Source organism: Chiloscyllium plagiosum, unplaced genomic scaffold (assembly GCF_037043375.1).
Source record: "Chiloscyllium plagiosum isolate Xiang-an unplaced genomic scaffold, Cpla_swu_hap1 HiC_scaffold_24, whole genome shotgun sequence".
Taxonomy (NCBI): Eukaryota; Metazoa; Chordata; class Chondrichthyes; order Orectolobiformes; family Hemiscylliidae; genus Chiloscyllium; species Chiloscyllium plagiosum.
The window spans coordinates 31,848,297-31,870,014 of NW_028270162.1; the positions used below are offsets into that span (position 1 = coordinate 31,848,297).

Here is a 21,718-nt window from a genome sequence, read left to right on the forward strand (position 1 = left end):
CTGCCACTGATTCCACTTGTAAATCAAACAAGAATGAGAGATCATGAATTAAAAGTGACATGCAAATGAAGTAAGGGTGATGTGAGAAAACTCTTTTTCACACAGCAAGCAGAAAAGGTATAGAATGAACTGCCTGGAAATGTGATGGAGACAGGTTCAATTCAGGCATTCAAGTTGGTGTTGGACAGTGATTTGGACAATAATGGTGTGCAGGAAAATGGGGACAAGGCAGGAGACTGGCACAATCTAATAGAGTGGTAGAGGCACAATGGGCCAAATTGTGTTAAGAGGTAAAAACAATGACTGCAGATGCTGGAAACCAGATTCTGGATCAGTGGTGCTGGAAGAGCACAGCAATTCAGGCAGCATCCGAGGACAGGCAAAATCGACATTTCGGGCAAAAGCCCTTCATCAGGAATAAAGGCACCCTCTCCTCCCTGACCTATCACCTTCATCTCCTTCCCCACTGACCTATTGTACTCTATGCTACTCTCTCCCCACCCCCATCCTCCTCTAGCTTATCTCTCCACGCTTCAGGCTCTCTGCCTTTATTCCTGATGAAGGGCTTTTGCCCGAAACGTCGATTTTGCCTGTCCTCGGATGCTGCCTGAATTGCTGTGCTCTTCCAGCACCACTGATCCAAATTGTGTTAAGGTCATTTTATCAGACGTGATAAGTGTAAGGAGGATTAAAGTAAGTGCGCCTGAAGACCAAATATCAACTTGGCAAATTGTAAAATTGAATTCAATAAGTTTGATTCATTGTGATTGGCACAAGAAATAAATAGCTTGATTGATTTCCCTAAAAGTTCAAGTAGTTCACCATTATCTCCAGGGTACTCTTAACTAACTTGGCCTCATGAGATTAAGGCCCCATATTATACAGGTAGGGTTGAATCATATTAAAATCTGAAGTGGACTTACACAAATATAGTCACTAAGTAGGTAACCCAACACCTACAACTGAATAAACGAGAGACAAATATGGTTTTGGCAGTGCTGCCCACATCTTAAAAATGAACTCAATTTTTTCAATAAATCAGAAATGGAACTTATCAGTCAAGGCGGGAAAAGAAAAAAGTCACTTTTGTTCATGAGTCAGATTTCACTTCTGGTGGTAGCAGAAGAATAATGACTCGTAAGCCAGAGGTATGACCTACTTAAGGGGCAGAATGAGGCTGCTGGTTTTGGTGAGACAGTTTGTCAGGATGGGATGGAGCCATTGTGACTTTGAAAAGCCATGTTCTGCAATAAGGGTGCATTGAACTGCATAATCCAAAATCACTTTTCATCAGAATGAATTTAAAGAACAACAAAGAGGAGATGGTAGGTTGGAAATAGAAGTATTCAGGAAAGCTCTGTTGTGTTCCATTGAATAGACACATAATCACAATGAAAATCACATAATTGTGCATAATCATAATCATATATAGTCATGCTAAGTATTAACTGTGTTATTTACAATAGACACAGAAAACTCTTCATAAATTATGGTCATGTATGTTCAATGGCCTACGTCAGGCATTCATACCTAATCAGATAAATCTTTCACATGTAAAACCCCCATCTGATCTGGTGTCACTTTAAAAACCCTGATGCTATTTCTGAGAGGCAGGATGAGGGTGAAGAATTAGAACAGTTGTGGTGAGGAGGGAGGGGCCATTCATGGTATTACAATCCTAGTGATGTAACAGAATGAACAACCAATGCTGGAAAACCAGATCCAAGAGGATCCATAAGGTGCACTCATGAATGATTATCCTTGTTTGCATCTGAGGAAAAATGCTACAATAAATGTATATAATAGTAATCTTAGAAATCATCAGGAAAGCAGCAATATCCCTTTAAATTACATCCGTACCCTTCACTTTTAGAAGTGCTGTTGCTCAGCAACTGGGAATACTTTCCAGCAACTATGGTGTCAAACTACAGCAAATTGACTGTCACTAAGCAACATTTGTAAATTCTGTGGCTTCCTGTACATTGGAGGTACTAAATCTTGCTGAGGGATAATCTTTCCATTGTCAAGAAATGTTCAGGCTATCGCCTTCCCTACATACCTAGACGTATCCATGGTACTTAAAACCATTTAATCTAGGTCAAATGGACACTTTGTGGTATCAGCATTTGGAGAATTGAACTGCTCATGTTGTTAGACTTCTGAAAACATATGAAATGGACGTGGTTACTGCTTTCAAAGCTTTCCAGCAAGAGATGAAGGCTTTGTCTCTGAAAGGTTTTCCTTGTGGTATTGGAAGTTGGGTAAGAATGTACAGCCTATTCCAGTTAAACAATTTTAGAACTTGGAAATTAATTCCCAGTAAGAATACCAGTTAGGTATTTGAAAAATTGGTCTAAAATTTAAAATTCTTAACAAATTTTCTTGCATGTTGTAATTTGCTAAAAAAAATTTTAACGAATAAACCAAAGATTATTTTTGTCACATTCTTGTTTGTCTGATCAATGTATAAGAAATTTTCCAATTGTAATATGGAACAATTTGTAACATTAATATGGAGAATTATCAGGTTGTACAAATATGACTTGTGAGAAAATACTTTATTCATTTGTGTCATTTATCTGCTACTGAAAGAAACGGTCACGTCCATGTTTAAAATAGGAAATCACCTATCTAGTCACAATTGAGTGCTTGCATTAACATTAATTGAAAAGTTGCCACTTACAGAATCTTAAGTGCTCTGTTTATTTCGGGCAGAAACAATTTATACAATAGTTCATGCTTGCTCAGATGTGCATGTGTATAAATGTGACTCACTAGATGAGCAACTCGAATTTCATCCATGAATATTCTAAGCTGGACATTCCTCCAGTGTCAAGTATTGATTCCCAATTTATATTTAATAAACTAGTCGGATTATTTGAAACCATCAGCTTGCAAAATAAATAGCTCATAAGTTCATAAGATATCAGAGAAGAATTAGGCCATTCAGCCCGTCAGGTCTGCTCCGCCATTTGATCATGGCTGATATGCTCCTCACCCCCATTTTCCTGCCTTCTTCCCATAACCCTTCAAATCTGTCTAACTCCTCCTTATATTTACTCACTGTCCCAGCATCTACAGCACTTTGACGTAGTGAATTCCACAGATTCACAACCCTTTGGGAGAAGTAGTTTCTCCTTAACTCTGTTTTAAATTTGCTCCCCCTTACCCTGAGACTATGACCTAGAATGTCCCACAAGAGGAAGCATCCACTCCATGTTTATTTTATCATCTTGAATACCTCAATTTGATCTCCCCTCATTCTTCTAAATGCCAGAGAGTACAAGCCTAAACTATTCAATCTCTCTGCATACAACAAACCCCTCAGCTCTGGGATCAATCTATCGAACCTCCTCTGAACTGCCTCCAATGCCACTACCTCTGTGTTCAAATAAGGAGATCAAAACTGTGCTCAATACTCCAGGTGTGGTCTCAGCAATGTCTTGTATAGATGAGGATTAATTTTTAAAAATGTATTCATAAGATATGGACGTTGCTCACTATGCCAGCATTTATTGTCCATCGCTAATTGCCCTCGAGAAGGTAGTGGTGAGTACCTTCTAGAAGCACTTGGTGTGTAGAGCCACCCACAATGCTGTTAGGGAGGGAGTTTCAGGAACTTCACCCCAAAGACAGTGAAGGAATGGTGATAATCCTCCAAGTCAGGAGGGTGAGGGGCTTCAGCTGGTGGTGTTCCATTGCATTTGCTGCCACTATTCTTTGAGACGATAATAAAAGGTGTGAGTTTGGAAAGCAACCTCACTAAGTTGTTGCAGTACATCTTGTAGATGGTATAAACTGCTACCACTGTGCATCTGAGGTGGCTTGAAGGAATGTTGAAGGTTTTAGATGGGGTACCATTCACCTTTATTGCTTTGTCCTTAATGGTGTCAAGCACTTTGAGTGTTGTTGGAGCTGCACTCCAGACAAATGCAGAGTGTTCACACTCCTAACTTGTGCTTTGTAGATGATGGAAAGGTTTTGAACATTATAACTGTAACTTGTTGATTATAGATGATATGGCTTCTCTCACATCGTCTGGCATACTGCCAAGCAAATTTAGGTTTCACCCACTAACATTAAATCCGGTGAATCTTCCTTGTCTTCAACAGAAGGAATAATCACTCAATAAGACAGGCTGACTTATAGTTCAATCAATTAATCGTATTTAAAGGTAAACATGAAGCACATTAAAACAGTTAGCTCAACCAGGTTCACTACCTTACAACATAAAGCTATTAAGTCCTGATTGTTCAACAATAAATGACCTATACTCACTAACTCTTTTGAAAACTCTGAACCTGGAAATTACTCATTAAAAACTCAAGAATATGAGGTTTAAGTCACCTCACAATGTTCACTGACAGAACCTGAAGAACGACTGAGCTCTCCAAAAGCTGAAAGATACATTTCTCTACTGGCGTTAAATTGTCAGCCAACAATGGGGGTCAGTTTGCACAGTTGGCTGGACAGCTCATTTACAATGCAGATTCCCATACTGACTGAGGTCACCAGGAAGGCCCTATCTTCTCAATCTCACCTGAATTGTAGTGACCCTCAGGTTAAACTTATCACCAGTTCTCTCAAATAAGGGAGCCGTCTTTGGGACTATGGCAACTTTCATTTTCTTTAATCAAAAATCAGAAAATCCCACAGCTGAAAGACCTGTTAATACCCGACTTCCTCTTCGCTAGTTTGGCAATGATCTCTGTTTTAGTAAATCGGATCTGAAACAACGTCTTGGTCCAACTGAGCATCGCAGGCTATTTTTATAATCTGAACATATTTGAACCAATATTCCAAAATCAAACCCTTCAGAGTGATATGTTTCTACAATTGAAATCAGGCATCTGAGACACCTGAAAACATCTTTAGATGTTAGCCTGTTGTAAGTGAATATCGATTCATTTCTAACACTGAGAAATATCATCTGTAACGATCAATTTAAACTGAATATCTCACTAGCATTAATAATTTTAAAAAATCATAGCTTGGACTCTCCTGTGATATTAAACATGACAGGTTTCTGATTTAAAAATAGAAAATGCTGGAGAAACCCAGTTTCAAAATGAGTCACATTGGATCCAAAACTCTGTTTCTGTTTATCTGTTTGCATAAAAAGCTGCCAGACCTGCTGTATTTCTCTAGAAGTTTCTGTTTTTATTTCAGATCTCCACAGGAAGATTCAAACAGTCTCCACAGAAATTTCCTTGTGTTTTAGGTTTCTGGTTTGTTATGACTCAATGTGAATCACAAGATACCACATTGGAGACTGTTTGCCAAAACCAAGGTAAACAAGGATGTTACCAAAACTGGAAGGTTTGAGATATAGGAAGAGGTTGGACAGGCTGAGACTTTTTTTCCCTGGAGCATTATCAACTAGAGGTTGATAAAATCATGAGAGGCATAAATAAGGTCTTTTACCAAGGGTAGGGGAGTCCAAAACTATAGGGTCTAGGTTTAAGGTAGGAGAGGAAAAATTTACAAGGAGCCCTAAGGACAACTTTTTCATGGAGATGGTATGGTGTGTGTATGGAACGAGCTTCCAGAGGAGATGGTGGTGACGTGTACAATTAAAACATTTAAAGACATATGGACAGATACATGATTAGGAGGGGTTTACAGGGATATGGGCCAAATGCAAGCAAATGGGACTAGTTCAGTTTAGGATATCTGGTTGGCATGGACAAGTTGGACCAACGGGTCTGTTTCCATGTTGTATGACTCTGTGATTCTATATAGTTAGGGGGAAACCTTAAAGTGTGGACAAAAAACTAATTGGGAAGCTGATGGCAGAATATTAGCATGACAAGAACCAGGATACATTTCACCATGACAATGGCATTGGCCAACTTTTATATGTTTAATGTGAAGGAAAATTTTCTTGGTTGTACTGTAGCTGGGCTTATCCTATCCACCAGGACTTTGCTCACCTGACATTTTCAGAGGTTTCCTGTTTCCAGTGAGATGCTAATCCAAGCCTCCCTCTACCTTCCTTGATGGATGCAAAAGCTCTCATAACACTACTGTACAAAGGTCAGAGGAGTACTACTGGTCTCCTAGCCAAAACATCAACACCACCAAATTTGATTGGTCATTTCCCTCATTGATATTTGTGTGATTTTGCTTTGGGAACATTTATTCATGCTCTTTCTATAATTGTTTTCAATTTTTTCCCCCCAAATTCTTGGTACTATCTCCAGTTTGCATACAATACTTTATGATCTGAAGTACACTTCTCCCTCTGCTGTTCAACTTGAAATATTACATTACAGGTGAGTAATAGGTGTGAATGCATCTTGACATAGACAAGATTACAGTGCACTGCATTGTCTGAATGCTTTTTTCTTCATTTTATCATCCAATAAACTGGGCAATTTACAGTGTACGATATTTATATTATATATAAATCTATTTTATAGATTTTTGAATTAGAATTAGAATTAGCTTTATTGTTACATATACTCAAAAGAGTGCAGTGAAAAGTTTGCAAGTCACCACTTATGGTGTTATCTCAGGTATAGAGGTACATAGGTACAGATTCTTAAGTACAAATTCTTAGGAAAAGAATTTTGAAAAATAAAGAAATAAGAAGTCTGGCATTACAGATCACAGGGACAAATTAGAAAATAAAGAAATAAAAAAGTTCAGAATAACATTCCTTTCAACGAGGTAAAAACAATGACTGCAGATGCTGGAAACCAGATTCTGGATCAGTGGTGCTGGAAGAGCACAGCAATTCAGGCAGCATCCGAGGACAGACAAAATCGACGTTTTGGGCAAAAGCCTTTCATCAGGAATAAAGGCAGAGAGCCTGAAGCGTGGAGAGATAAGCTAGAGGAGGGTGGGGGTGGGGAGAGAGTGGCATAGAGTACAATAGGTCAGTGGGGAAGGAGATGAAGGTGATAGGTCAGGGAGGAGAGGGTGGAGTGGATAGGTGGAAAAGGAGCTGGGCAGGTCGGACAAGTCCGGACAGGTCAGGGGATCGAGTTGCTGGAGGTTAGAAGCTAGGATGAGGTGGGGGAAGGGGAAATGAGGAAACTGTTGAAATCCACATTGATGCCCTGGGGTTGAAGTGTTCCGAGGCGGAAGATGAGGCGTTCTTCCTCCAGGCGTCTGGTGGTGAGGGAGCGGCGGTGGAGGAGGCCCAGCACCTCCATATCCTTCCCTAATTACACCGGCACCACTCCCCACCTCTTCCTCCGCTACATTGATGACTGCATTGGCGCCACCTCGTGCTCCCGCGAGGAGGTTGAGCAATTCATCAACTTCACCAACACATTCCACCCTGACCTTAAATTTACCTGGACCATCTCTGACACCTCCCTCCCCTTCCTGGACCTCTCCATCTCCATCAGTGACGACCGACTTGACACTGACATCTTCTACAAACCCACCGACTCCCACAGCTACCTGGATTACACCTCTTCCCACCCTACCTCTTGCAAAAATGCCATCCCGTATTCCCAATTCCTCCGCCTCCGCCGTATCTGCTCCCAGGAGGAGCGGTTCCACCATAGAACACACCAGATGGCCTCCTTCTTTAGAGACCGCAATTTCCCTTCCCACGTGGTTAAAGATGCCCTCCAACGCATCTCATCCACATCCCGCACCTCCGCCCTCAGACCCAACCCCTCCAACCGCAACAAGGACAGAACACCCCTGGTGCTCACCTTCCACCCTACCAACCTTCGCATAAACCAAATCATCCGCCAACATTTCCGCCACCTCCAAACAGACCCCACCACCAGGGATATATTTCCCTCCCCACCCCTTTCCGCCTTCCGCAAAGACCGTTCCCTCCGTGACTATCTGGTCAGGTCCACACCCCCCTACGACCCACCCTCCCATCCTGGCACTTTCCCCTGCCACCGCAGGAACTGTAAAACCTGCGCCCATACCTCCTCCCTCACCTCTATTCAAGGCCCCAAAGGAGCTTTCCACATCCATCAAAATTTTACCTGCACATCCACTAATATCATCTATTGTATCCGTTGCTCCCGATGCGGTCTCCTCTACATTGGGGAGACTGGGCGCCTCCTAGAAGAGCGCTTTAGGGAACATCTCCGAGACACCCGCACCAATCAACCAAATCGCCCAGTGGCTCAACATTTCAACTCCCCCTCCCACTCTGCCGAGGATATGGAGGTGCTGGGCCTCCTCCACCGCCGCTCCCTCACCACCAGACGCTTGGAGGAAGAACGCCTCATCTTCCGCCTCGGAACACTTCAACCCCAGGGCATCAATGTGGATTTCAACAGTTTCCTCATTTCCCCTTCCCCCACCTCATCCTAGCTTCTAACCTCCAGCAACTCGATCCCCTGACCTGTCCGGACTTGTCCGACCTGCCCAGCTCCTTTTCCACCTATCCACTCCACCCTCTCCTCCCTGACCTATCACCTTCATCTCCTTCCACACTGACCTATTGTACTCTATGCCACTCTCTCCCACCCCCACCCTCCTCTAGCTTATCTCTGCACGCTTCAGGCTCTCTGCCTTTATTCCTGATGAAAGGCTTTTGCCCGAAACGTCGATTTTGCCTGTCCTCGGATGCTGCCTGAATTGCTGTGCTCTTCCAGCACCACTGATCCAGAATAACATTCCTTTCAACCCAGTCCACACTGGCACTAGTCTCGAGAGTTATTTATTGAAAATCCTCCCAGACAGGAGAATAATCTCCAGTACATTAAAATGAGCAACGATAGGCGCATTTAAATATTTGATTTGTCATTTTCTTTGAAACATTATATTTATTAATGAAAATGTATTGGAAATGGAAAAATGGCTGTTTGATTGACAGTCACACACTGTCCTAGTGAGTCTTGAGAAGATTTGTAGCTCAGGTTGAGGTTCTGGATGTAGGTTTGCTCACTGAACTGGAAGGCTTGTTTTCAGATGTATCGTCATCATACTAGGTAACATCTTCAGTAAGCCTCCAGATGAAGCACTGGTGGTGTAGCCCACTTTCTATGTATGTGTTTGGGTTTCCTTGGGTTGGTGATGTCATTTCCTCTGGTGGTGTCATTTCCTGTTATTTTTCTCAGGGGCTGGTAAATGGGATCCAAGTTAATTTGTTTGTTGATAAAGTTCTGGTTGGAATGCTATGCTTCTAGGAATTGTCCTGCGTGTCTCTGTTTGGCTTGTCTGAGGATTAATGTGTTGTCCTTCCTCATCCGTATGTAAGGATACTAGTGAGAGTGGGTCATGTTGTTTTGTGGCTAGTTGATGTTCATGTATCCTGGTAGCTGGTTTTTTGCCTGTTTGTCCAATGTAGTGTTTGTTACAGTTCTTGCAAGGTATTTTGCAAATGACATTAATTTTGCTTGTTGTCTATTTAGGGTCTTTAAAGACTCTAAAGACCCTAGGCAGACAACAAGACATAGCCACGATAAGACATGACCCACTCTCATTAGTACCTTTACATAAGATGAGGAAAGACACCACTTTGACTGGGACAACATACCCAACCTCGGACAAGCCAAACAGACACACGCAGGAGAATTCCTAGAAGCAAAGCATTCCCACCGGATGTCTATCAACAAACACATTGACTTGGATCCCATTTACCACTCCCAAAAAAAAGAACAGGAATTGACACCACCAGAGGAAATGACATCACCAACCCAAGCAAACTCAAACACATAAATAGAAAGTGGGCTACACCACCAGTGCTTCATCCGGAGGCTCACTAAAGATGTTACTTAGTATGGTGACAAAATGATTGAAAATGAGCCTTCCAGCTCAGTGAGCAAACCTACATCCAGAACCTCAACCTGACCTACAAATCTTCTCAAAAATTGCCAATACCTAAAATGCACTAAAACTGGCCCAAAAATGGGAAACCAATGCCATCCGGCAGAGCACCACCCGTGAGCAGCTGGACTTCCTGCACAAATGCCTGAGGAAATATGTTCTACCTAAATGTCTTAAATACAAACCTCCCCTTAACACCCCACTAGCTAAAAGAATAGCAGAGCAAAACGGCCGCAGAATGCTTAGAGAAATTAGTAATGATGCCCACAACACACTCCGTAAATACAACCAGGAAATTTTGCACCAAAAATCTTTACTCACTAATGCAACAGACCATGAAAGGACAGACACAGTACAACAAGCCGTAGATATTAGACAGCGACAAACACAGAAAATGAAAAAAACTGGACCTGCAGAAAAAAACTAGACAAACTAGACAAAATAACAACACTGACAACACAGAAGTGTGGATGAAAAACTTATTTGACCAACCCTTAACAGACATTGAAAAAGCTGCCTTGTTAAGAGGCTTAAATTACAACTTGCAGGATGCGGACAAGAAAGATTTCTTAGCAGCATTAGAAACAACACTGAAAGACAACCAACTCACAGAAGAAACCCAGCAAACCATCAGACACACAGTCATACCAACATTAGGCAGGAAAAAGAAGGAAACACACTCAATACACAAGAAAGGAAAGCACTAGAAAGACTAAAAAAAGATAAAAACATTGTTATCCTACCTGCAGACAAAGGACGCTTGACAGTCATTTTAAATCAAAAGACTATATTGAGAAAGTGAACACATTACTTGCAGATACCAACACTTACCAACAAGTGGTGATAGACTCAACCGCACAACTAGAGAACCGAAACACAGCCCAACTCAAAGTTCTTCATAAATCTTGAGAAATAAATAAGACCGACTTCCAAAAAATGAAACCAGACAGATCCAACACACCACATTTCTATGAATTACCCAAAATTCACAAACCAGGAGCCCCCCTCAGACCCATAGTCTTGCTACCTGGAACACCAACTTACAGATTGGCCAAGGGCTACACCAAAGACTAAAAAACTTAGGAGAAGACTCACACCACTCCATCCACTCTACCCAAAAATTCCTGAAGACCCATCAATGACACTAAGATAGAAGAGGATGAAATAATGGTCTCCTTTGATGTAACAGCTCTGTTCACATCCATCAACATCAACCTGGCCAAGGAAACACTGACTGCACTATTAGAAGAACCAATGACACATACACCAAACACCACCAACCTGATCAACAAGGACAATATTTTCAAGGTAGTGGACCTATGCCTTACCACCCATTTCACCTTCAACAACAAAACCTACAGACAAACCAATAGAACACTCATGGGAGCTCCAATATCAGGGTTCTTAGCAGAGGCAGTAATGCAAAGACTCGAACAAATAGCTCTGCCAACCATCCAACCCAAACTTTGGGTCCACTATGTGGATGACACCTTTGTCATCACTAAATGAAACAAATTAGAGGAAACCTTCAAGACCATCAATAATACTCTTACTGTCATAAAATTCACTAAAGAGGAGGAAATCAACAACAAACTGCCATTCTAAGGTGTTGCAGTAGAGCAAACAGCCAATGTGGAACTTCAAGCCAGCGTCTACAGGAAAACAACACATACGGACCAAATACTGAACTGCAGAAGCAATTATCCCAACACCCACAAACAAAGCTGCATCAGAACATTATTTCAATGAGCCACCACACACTGCAGCACAGAGGAACTACACAGGGCAGAGGAAAAATCACCAATACAGTGTATTCAAAAAGAATGGGTACCCAATGAAAACAGTCTGCCGATTTCTCAGCAACAAACCCAAACTAGCAAACAGAACACACCCAGAAACCCTCGCCACTCTCCCCTACATTAAAGACATGTTGGAAATGACAGCCAGACTATGCAGACCCTTGACATCATGGTAGTCCACAAACCCACCAACACACTAGAACAGCAGCTAATGAACTTGAAAGACCCTATACAGACAACAAACAAAACTAATTTTTATGAAATACCTTGCAAGAACTGTAACAAACATTATATTGGACAAATAGGTGGAAAACTAGCCACAAAAAGACATGACCCACTGTCACTAGTATTCTTACATATGGATGAGGAAGGACACCATTTCAACTCGGTCAACACATCTATCCTCAGACAAGCCAAACAGAGACATGCACGAGAATTTCTAGAAGCATGACATTCCAAGCGGAAGCTTATCAACAAACACATTGACTTGGATCCCATTTACCACTCCCCAAAAAAAGAACAGGAAATTACACCACCATAGGAACTGACATCACCAGAGGAAACAACATCACCAACGCAAGGAAACCCAAACATGTAAATAGAAAGTGGACTACACCACCAGTGCTTCATCCGGAGGCCCACTGAAGATGTTACCTAGTATGGTGATGAAACATCTGAAAACAAGCCTTCCAGCCCAGGAAGCAAACCTACATCCAAACACTATCCTGTTTGGTAATAAATAGTCTTCACATTTTCCAATTGTTGCATAGTCATGATTTTAACTCTGCCTCCCTAGCTATTTGTGTTCATTTTAATACCTGGGTTTTCAGGGGTGTTAAAGCTTCAGATAAGATGTGACCCTGTGATTATCAAAATATTTGTGTTAATTGATATTATTCAAAACCTGTACACTTTTATTTAGGAATGGGGACTGCAACAGCAATTTTGAGGTTGCCAGGGAAAACGTTATTTAAAATTTGTTCATGTTATCTGCTCTGGATTAATTGCTGGTCAGCTCATTAAACTGTTTCTGTCGATTTGATGAAGGTGGAGAGTTTAAGAATTTTGACCTGAGGCCAGAGGACAAATATTGATATAGTTCCAAATCAGGAAGTGGTGTGAAATGGACAGAAACTCACAGGTGGTTATGCTAGTTCTTCTAGGTAGTAGAATGTGTGGGTTTTGAAGGTACTAATGAGAAACTTTTAGTGAGTTACAGCACTACACCTTGTAGTTGGTATACACTGCTGCCACTGTGTGTCAGTGGTATAGAGAATGAATGATGAAGGTGATTGATATGGTGTTATTCAAATGAATTGCATGTCCTGGATGGTGTTGACCTTTTTGAGTGGTGTTGACATTACATCCACTTAGTCAAATGGAGAGTAATCCATCGTAGCCCTGACTTGTACTTTTTAAGTGCTGGAAAAGTATTAGGAAGTGAGTTACTTGCCATACACTTTGTAGGCTTTGACCTGTCTGATTTGACTGGTCCAGTGACTTTTCTGACCAGGATGTTGATGCTGGGAAATTCACTGATGGCAATGCTGTTGAATGTCAAGGGAGGTATTTAGACACAATAAAGTGCTGAGGATGGTCATTGCCTGACACCTCTGTGTGCGGTAGTTACTTGACACTAATCAGCTCAGTCTGAATAAGGTTCAGGTCTTCCATATGTGTATAGACTGTTCAGAGAGTTAAATAGGTTTTAATCTAACTGGTGAAACAATTGAACGCGGCACAGTCCATGTGTCTGCACTGTGACGATACATGTCATCAGTAAATAGATAGAAGACTTGGCCGTGGTTACAAAGAACACAATCTCAAACTTTGCCAATCACACAGAAGAAGGGGGTTTGGCAAATAATATGGAGGACTATCTTCCTGGTGATATGATGTGGAGGAGCCGGTGTTGGACTGGAGTGGACAAAGTTAAAAATCAAACAACACCAGGTTATAGTCCAACAGATTTGTTTGGAAGCACTAGCTTTTGGTGTGCTGCTCCTTCATCAGGTAGCTGTGGAGCAGGACCATAAAACACAGAATTTATAGCAAAAGGTTACACTGTCATGCAACTGAAATGATATATTGAACAAACCTAGTTTGCTGTTAAGTCTTTCAACTTTTAGAATAGTTTGCAGGTTTCGATTCATTAATTTGTAAATCCCAGAACTTCTTTTAAGCCACATTCTCGAGATAACTTAAGGTTTCATAAAAAAAAGCTCAAGATAACTTAAGGTTTATATAAAGATTAACAGAATAAACTAATTGATAGCCAATACAATTTCAAATGGATAAATGTGAAATTATTAACCTTGGGAGAGAAGAAAAGCAGTGGGTACATACACTCAATGTTGGAGCATTGAAAGAAAAGAAAGATGCAAGAGTTCAAATTGACTAAAAATGTATGTAGGCAAATAAAGTCATAAAACAGGACACAAGGGCTTTGAATTCTAAGTGCAAGAATGAAACCTTTGCTGAATTTACATACGGCCTTGGTTAGGCCCCGTTTAGAACTATGTCGAGAGTGTGGCGCTGGAAAAGCACAGTAGGTCAGGCAGCACCTGAGGAGGAGAGTCAACGTTTCAGGCATAAACCTTTCGTCAGGAACACCTCATTCCTGATGAAGGGCTTATGCCTGAAACATCGATTCTCCTGCTCCTCAGATGCTGCTTGACCTGCTGTACTTTTCCAGCGCCACATTCTCAACTCTGATCTCCAGCATCTGCAGTCTTCACTTTCTCTCCGTCTAGTACTGTGTCCAGTTTTAGGTGACTCATAAAATGACATTAAAGCCATAGGAAATGAATGGACCAGATTCGTCAAGATTACACTATGGGTGAGAAACTTGAGGAATGAGAAGGAATTTGAGGCACTGGAACAATCTCCACTGCAGCATTGAAGGTTCAGAAACAATTTAACAAACATACTTAAAATTGTGAAGAACTTGATGTGGTGAATGAAAAAAGAACTATTCCCTCTACCTTGAGAATTAGTTATGAGGGATGACAAGTTGTCAATATGAGGAGAAAAGCTGGTAGAAAATTGCAAGGGAAAATTGGATAAAAGCTGAGAAGGAGTCAGATTTACCTTACTTGCTTGAGTAAAGAATTGGCATTCAGAAGATGGGTTGAATGGCCACCTTTATACTATGTAAACCTCAATGGTTCCACTACAGTAGGAATGGTGTTGGAACTTATTTTGAATGCTATTCAATAATTCTAATGTTTAAAAAAATATGTAAAATGTTTACTTTTTGCTGGCACTAGTTTATTTCATTGCTGATTAGTTGCCCCTCAATAGTAACTGAAAGGGTTTGAGTTGAATTAACATTTCTAGATTCTTTTGTGAACTGAATGAATATAAAGCAATGTTAATGAAATAGAAATGCCCTGGCCTATTATTATAATAATTATTATAATATTATTATAATAATCCAAATCATTTCAACAATTAAATATAGATTTTTCATGAACAATCTATCCTTGGTATTATAAACAGAAGTTTATTTTGTTTTATTGAAGTTATTGAATCAAAGCTATTCACATACATACACAGACCATCAAAGATGTCATTGCAGTCTAGGACATGGGAAAGAACCATTGTCTCTTAAAATGACAATGATACTCTTCTTTCTTAAAACTGCAGCTATTGTTGTTGCTTGGCAACTGAGAGTGTACCCCTTAGCAACTGCAATATCAAGCTGAGTGAATGATTTGTTACTAAACCTCATTCACAAACAATATGGCACACGGGCATATTTGGAAAAGCAATTCTTTTAATTACAGATTTATTCTTGCTGAACTGTGTATATCCACAGGCTGTAGATATATCTACCATATCTGGAGCTCTACACTTGAGATCAAATGGTCATTGTATGACATTAACACCCAGGAAATCACCTTCTTGAAGGTTTAGAAATGAACACTGTTACAGCTTTCAAAGCTTTCCAGCAACAGATTCAGTCACTGTGTTTGAATGACTTTCCCTGTGGTACTGGGAGTTGGGTAAGGAATAACCAATCTATTCTAATCAAAATATTTTAAAACTAAGCTGAAAAATTGTTCAAGTACAATTAGATTATTCTCGGCACAATTTCATTGTGTAGGTGCTTTAGTTTTATCCTAATCACAGAAAATAAAACGTGTGTATTTTTAAACTGCAACAATGCCAGGTGTAAGATAACAAAAGATCAAAGTGTGAAATGCAGAGGTGTGGAGATGGAACCTCCAGAGGCAGGCTGAAGTGCACAGATGGCCAGCACTTAAGTTTGTTTTGACGAAATCTAATCCACCTCTGCATTCATGACCCTGTGCCATGTCGCTCTGTCCTTTTTCACGTTTGGGAGTCCCTAGTGTGTAAAAAGTACACTTACCCTCATGATGTTGAGTCCCAATGTATATGGGGAATGAAAACCGTTTACATCGATGGTGCAGGGATTTTGGAAGCCCATTCAAAGCACATTAGGTTTGAGAATTCATGAAGGAAACAGAAGTCTAGTCTAGAATCTGGGACATTCTGAAAATAAGTATAATAATATTTTCATATCTTCAAATGCCAATATTATTACGCCGATTTTATAAAAATCATTAAGGGACTTTTGGGCATAGATGGTTGGACCAGCATTTATTGCTCGTCCCTACTTGCCCTTGTGAAGGTGGTGGTGAATGTCTTCCTGAACCGCTGAAATCCATTTAGTGTAGGTTAATCCACAATGTTATTAGAGGGAATTCCAGGATTTTGACCCAGTGACATGAAAGGACAGTGATATATTTCCAAGTTAACAATTTCCTCCTGACTGTATATCACTGTCACCATCTCTGTGGGTCCGTCAGGTTGGTGGGACAGGGCATATCCAGAGCTGGTGATGGTGGTGTCTAGGACATTGTCTGTAAGATATGATTCCATGCGTATGTTTATGTCAGGCTATTGATTGACTAGTCTGTGAAACAATTTTGGTACTAGCCCCATATGTTTGTAAGGAGGACATTGCAGGATCCAGAGGCCTGAGGTTTGTCATTCTCGTTCTCAGTGCCTTAATCAATGCCAAGACATCTGCATGGTTCAATTTACTTTTTGAAACTTTTTTTTGCATTTGCACCTAAATCCCATTGCTGTTATCTGGTGTCACGTGTAAGCTAGCTCAGGTAAGACAAGTAGCTTTCCTTCCCTAAAAGACATTTGTAAACCAGATGGAATCACTTTCAATTCCAGATTTGTAGTGAGTTCAGATTCCATCACCTGCTGTTGGCTAGATTTGAACCACAGATCATAGTCTGGATGTTTGGATAACAAAGCCAGTGATAATACCACTACCTTCCCCATGTATTGCAACCTAGATATACTTTTAATACAGTGACTCATCATAAGGATTTGCCCATTAAAATTAATTTGGCTCTTACTTTGACCAGCCTACTGTATGTTTTCACATGCACTACAATGCTTTCCCAATGAAAGTATTATCAAAATACCAAAGCAGCCAGTGCTGTCATCTTTTCAACTGTGATGTAAATGGCTCTAACTGATAAGAAAATAAGCTCAGCTTTGACATTTGAAAAATCTAGCTAACTTTGTCATCGATTGACAGATATTCTGTTTTGAAATTGAATCAGGCATTAATTCTTTCCTCTGCAGCGAGCAGTCTTATTACTGAGACATAAGTGGTCAGCATTAGTGCTGCACAGTGCTTCAAAGATCTCAACGCAGCAGGCGTTTCATTCATCTGTTATGGACCAGGCCAGACCCCTCAAAACCTTTCAAGAAGGTAGCCCAGATCCTAGCTTTGCTCGTTGTTTTTAGCAAGTGTAAAGTGGGTATTCCAAAAGAGAATCAGCTGGTCAAACCACTTAGTGTTAAACACAACAGAATTTATTGACAAGATTACTGAATGAAACACAAGGAACAGAAAACAGAATACCAAATAACTTCTCCTATCTGGAAACCTAACAGACCATCCCACTTAATGATGCTGTTCCAAAATACTTGTAACAATCCCCAAAACATCCTTTGGCACAAAAGGTAAAATCAAACACAAGTTCTTACAGGATTGAAGACCTAAAGAGAGGACCTGCCTGAGTTTGCTTATGAATTCCAGCAGTTTTTCACACAACTGCTACAAAAAAAAACAAACCAGAGAGAAGTGAGCTAGGAGAACTGGGCACTCCCCTTTCATTATATAAGGTTTGTAAACTTGAAAGCCTTCTGTCTGAGGCAGTATCTGTTAGCTGTAAAGAAATTGGTCCTGAAACCCATCCAAGTCAGACTTTCCGAAACCTATTTTTATGACCTTCTGAACTAAAATAAAACCCAAAGACAACCTAACCTTGTTTAGTGAGCAGCTGCATCACATATCTGAGTGTGAGTGACAATTTCAAAAAGTTAGAAGAACTGGTATAGTGTCTTATAGGTGGTTTATGACCTGTTAATACAAAAAGCTTTCAGAATTAGATGAAATATAAATGTTTCTCCTATGGCTTACTTTCTTAGACCTTACTTTCAATGATACACAGATTTTTGTTAGATAATAAGAGGTTCATTTTCTTTCTCAGGGAATGCAAAGCATTTTCTACTGTTAGTGCAATGATTCTGAAGACTGTATATCTTCATACTGTATGAGTTAGTATTGAAGATATCTGAGGGAATAGAAGTGTCATAGGTAACCTGAGAGGACATGGAGGATACATGAGCACCATAGAGGCAGCATGACAGAGTTTTATGATGGAGGCATAGAAATAGCATAGGGAATCCAAGGAGGCATAGAGAATGTATGGAGGACAATTTGAACGGAAGGGAGTTGTGAATGGGCAAGGTAATTGAGGGATGAGGTTTAGGTGGCCTTTAAACACTGGTGGAAGGGCAGAGGTTGGCTTTCTAACCAGCTTGCCTCTGAACCCGACCTCCTTACACACTCCACTGTGACCCACTGACAACCCTGGTGTGAAAAGGCAAAAATGGCATGTGAAGTCACAAGTGGGTTGAGTGTGCAGTTTGAGTTGTGAAAGTGTGCAGGTCAGATCTTGCCCAGTCCACAGGAAGATTCAGTACCAAATCTATGTTAGAAGATCCGTGTTTAGCAGAGAAGGGAATGTTTCAAGAGCTTGTAATCATACTGCTGGCCAAGATTATATTTATTTATTAATTCTCTAAAAAATTCATCAAATTTTTAATGCATGTACAAAGTCAGCTCCAAGCTCTTACATATATGTAACATCCTAAACATTTACTGTAACAATATCAAGATCAACATAAGGAATACCATGTTACAAATCTTTACTGGATTTCATTTGTAGAACAGTTCAAGGCATTCAACAAAGAAGGATAAAAGTTTCAAATTACTGAAGGGTCATGGAGAGAAGGAAAAGACAAAGGGCAAAGATGTAAATGAGGAAGAGCCTGAGGCCTTGAAAGAGTACCTGACGTGTGAGCAATCACCGTGGAAAACAGAAAATGTGACCCCAGAGACCCAACATCTAAAGGAACTGGCAATCACTTCACCATCTCTCATTAATGAGCGCTTCCTTTGTTCCTATTTACAATCCTTAAGACTTGTTAATAAGCAGGTGAGCAAGTTATTTTGTTCTGTTTATGTGGGCACTGGGAATATCTGCTTATTTTACTTTAATAAATAGCTCAAAATGGAATGAACTAATCTTTCATTGTCATCACAGCTCCAGAGAAACTGCACCGATTCCGGCAGATCTGCTGAATCTTTCCTGCACTTTCTGTTTTTATTTCAGATCTCCAGCATCCAAAGTACAGTACAGCCTCAATTATCTGAACATCAATTATCTGAATTTCACATTATCTGAACGAGATCTCAAGGTCCTGTAAAAATGGCATTAGCTTTAGGCAACTCAGCGTTCAGTTATCGGTTAAACAGCATAATGGAGTGCATTGCCAGATAACCATGAAATGTTCAAAAACCAGCGCTCATAAATTACTGCTTGTTTACAATCAAATCGATTAACCAAATGATCAATTATTCGGGCAAAATGCTCCCCGTCCATCTCTTTTGGATAATTGAGGTTCTACTGTAATTTGCTTTTATTTGAGCAGCTAATAGCAAGCTTGGTTGCGGCCGCAAAGTTGTCAGACTTCTAAATATAAGTATGCAAATAATTAGCAAGAGTAACGCAGCCTCCCCAATTCAACACTAATTACAATGAATAAACAATTGTACATCATGCTTTTATTTTTCTTCTGTAGATCTGTGAGGTTGACAAGCAAATGTTGAAATTTCAGAATCTGGAAGAACTTATATTAAGTGTCAATAAAATCACCTCGTTAAACTCAGCAAATCTTCCGAGAAAGCTAGAGGTAAAACTGAAGAGTGGAACATTCACACATTCTCTCTTATAATACTAATTTTGTATGAGTGCTGTTTTTACTTTTTGTGAGCAATAGCTTTATGAACAATTATTTTGCTCTATTTGTGGAAAATGAAGTTTAACATCAGCGAGTGCCACGTTTGGAATACAGTCTTTGTTCTTTTGCCCTGTTTAAGATTCTTGAGCTCTGCTCCAATGAGATTTCCTCTTTGCAACAACTGAGCTCCAGTCCACCACCAATGTTGCAATACCTTGGGCTGTCATACAACAAGCTTTCACTGCCCTCTGACAGCAGATATCTCTCAAGCATGTTCTGGTAAATATACTAAGTCTAGTTCTGCTTGATTTGTAATATAAGGAGATGGAATGTACTACTCTTTACATATGACAGGAACAGCTTATATTGGGTTGCCATCCATTCAATGGCCTTCTGAAGAGCTGTGTGGAGAGATCAGGGGCCATATACAACAGATCTTTGTGGGCAGCTGGAGTGAAGCACTTAATGGTCTGAGACTCTGCAAATTGTTGACATGGGTGAAAAATCTTCTTGGCATTTTCACGGGTCAGGACCATTTGTGGCCCCCTTGTATTAGCAGGGCTCCCTCCAGGACATTCTTGCAGGAGCCATCCAGTTACCAGGCCACCTCCAATTTCACTTTCCAGTTAAGCACAGTGAGTGGTTGTAGAGCTGGCCTGCGAGGGAGAATACTAGTGGGAGGGCAGTGCAACTACAGCATTTGGGAAAGAAGAGGAAGCACCAGAACATGAGAGCAGTGTGGGAAAAGGGGCCAGAATGATCTGTCTGAATCCAACCACAGAAAATAAATGCAAACTCAGTAAAAAAGTTTCAGATTTCGTCTGTAAGATTTGTGTCGGATTATTTAATGTGTGTGGTAATTGTAATGAGGTCAGCCAGGGGGACCTCATAGAAGGGGCGGCACAGTGGCACAGTGGTTAGCACTGCTGCCTCACAGCACCTGGGTCCCAGGTTCAATTCCAGCCTCAGGCGACTGTGTGGAGTTTGCACGTTCTCCCTGTGTCTGCGTGGGTTTCCTCCGAGTGCTCCGGTTTCCTCCCACAGTCCAAAGATATGCAGGTCAGGTGAATTGGCCATGCTAAATTGCCCATGGTGTTAGGTGCATTAGTCAGAAGGAAATGGGTCTGGGCGGGTTACACTTCAGAGGGTCAGCAGACTGGTTGGGCCGAAGGGCCTGTTTCCACGCTGTAGGGAATCTAATCTAATATGAGTTCCCTGATTGGGACTGTTAATCTGGTCCAATCAGGGAGTCTTGGCTGACAGATAAGAACAGGAGTATCTGAGGTTCTGTTCACTCTAAGAGCTGGCTCTGAGGGAGCTGGATTAGACTCAAGAACTCTTCACATGGAAATAAAGGGTGGCTTGGTCTTGGGATACCAGCCTCTGTTGAGTTATTTCAGTGTGTTCCTCGATATTTTATATATTTTAACATTTGTTAAGAGGATCTGGATGCTTTCAGCATTTTTCAGTACTAATACTTTCTTCATCTTTTTGTAAAATAGGCCTAATTTAATATCCCTTGACTTGAGTTTCAATGACTTTGTCAATCTGCGGGATATTGTAGCTTCTCTCTCTTCCCTGCCAAACCTGAAGAACTTTATTCTCCTTGGAAATCCATTGGCTCTTTTTCCATATTACCGGGGTTTTACAATAGACATTCTGCAGAATCTTGTTTCTCTAGATGACGTTTTGATATCCCTTGATGAAAGACATCATTTTAAGGGTATTGCTTCACATCAAGGTAAGCATTTTAAGTATATGAAACCTTGATTGTAATTTTCCAAAAATCATTTAATTTGGAA

At 40.6% G+C, this 21,718-nt stretch overlaps 1 protein-coding gene across 2 annotated transcripts in view; it reads left to right on the forward strand.

Annotated features, from left to right (window-relative positions):
* Positions 1 to 2,033: 2,033 nt before the first annotated feature.
* The window catches only part of LOC122562469 (leucine-rich repeat-containing protein 43-like), a 47,987-nt gene continuing 28,302 nt past the window's right edge, over positions 2,034 to 21,718 (forward strand). For both annotated transcript variants that reach the window (XM_088000310.1, XM_043715309.2), the window contains exons 1-5: positions 2,034 to 2,261; positions 18,842 to 19,111; positions 19,758 to 19,868; positions 20,056 to 20,195; positions 21,419 to 21,657. In XM_088000310.1, coding sequence (XP_087856436.1) covers positions 2,175 to 2,261; positions 18,842 to 19,111; positions 19,758 to 19,868; positions 20,056 to 20,195; positions 21,419 to 21,657 — 847 coding nt within the window. In that variant the 5' untranslated portion in view covers positions 2,034 to 2,174. The remainder of the gene's footprint in view (positions 2,262 to 18,841; positions 19,112 to 19,757; positions 19,869 to 20,055; positions 20,196 to 21,418; positions 21,658 to 21,718) is intronic.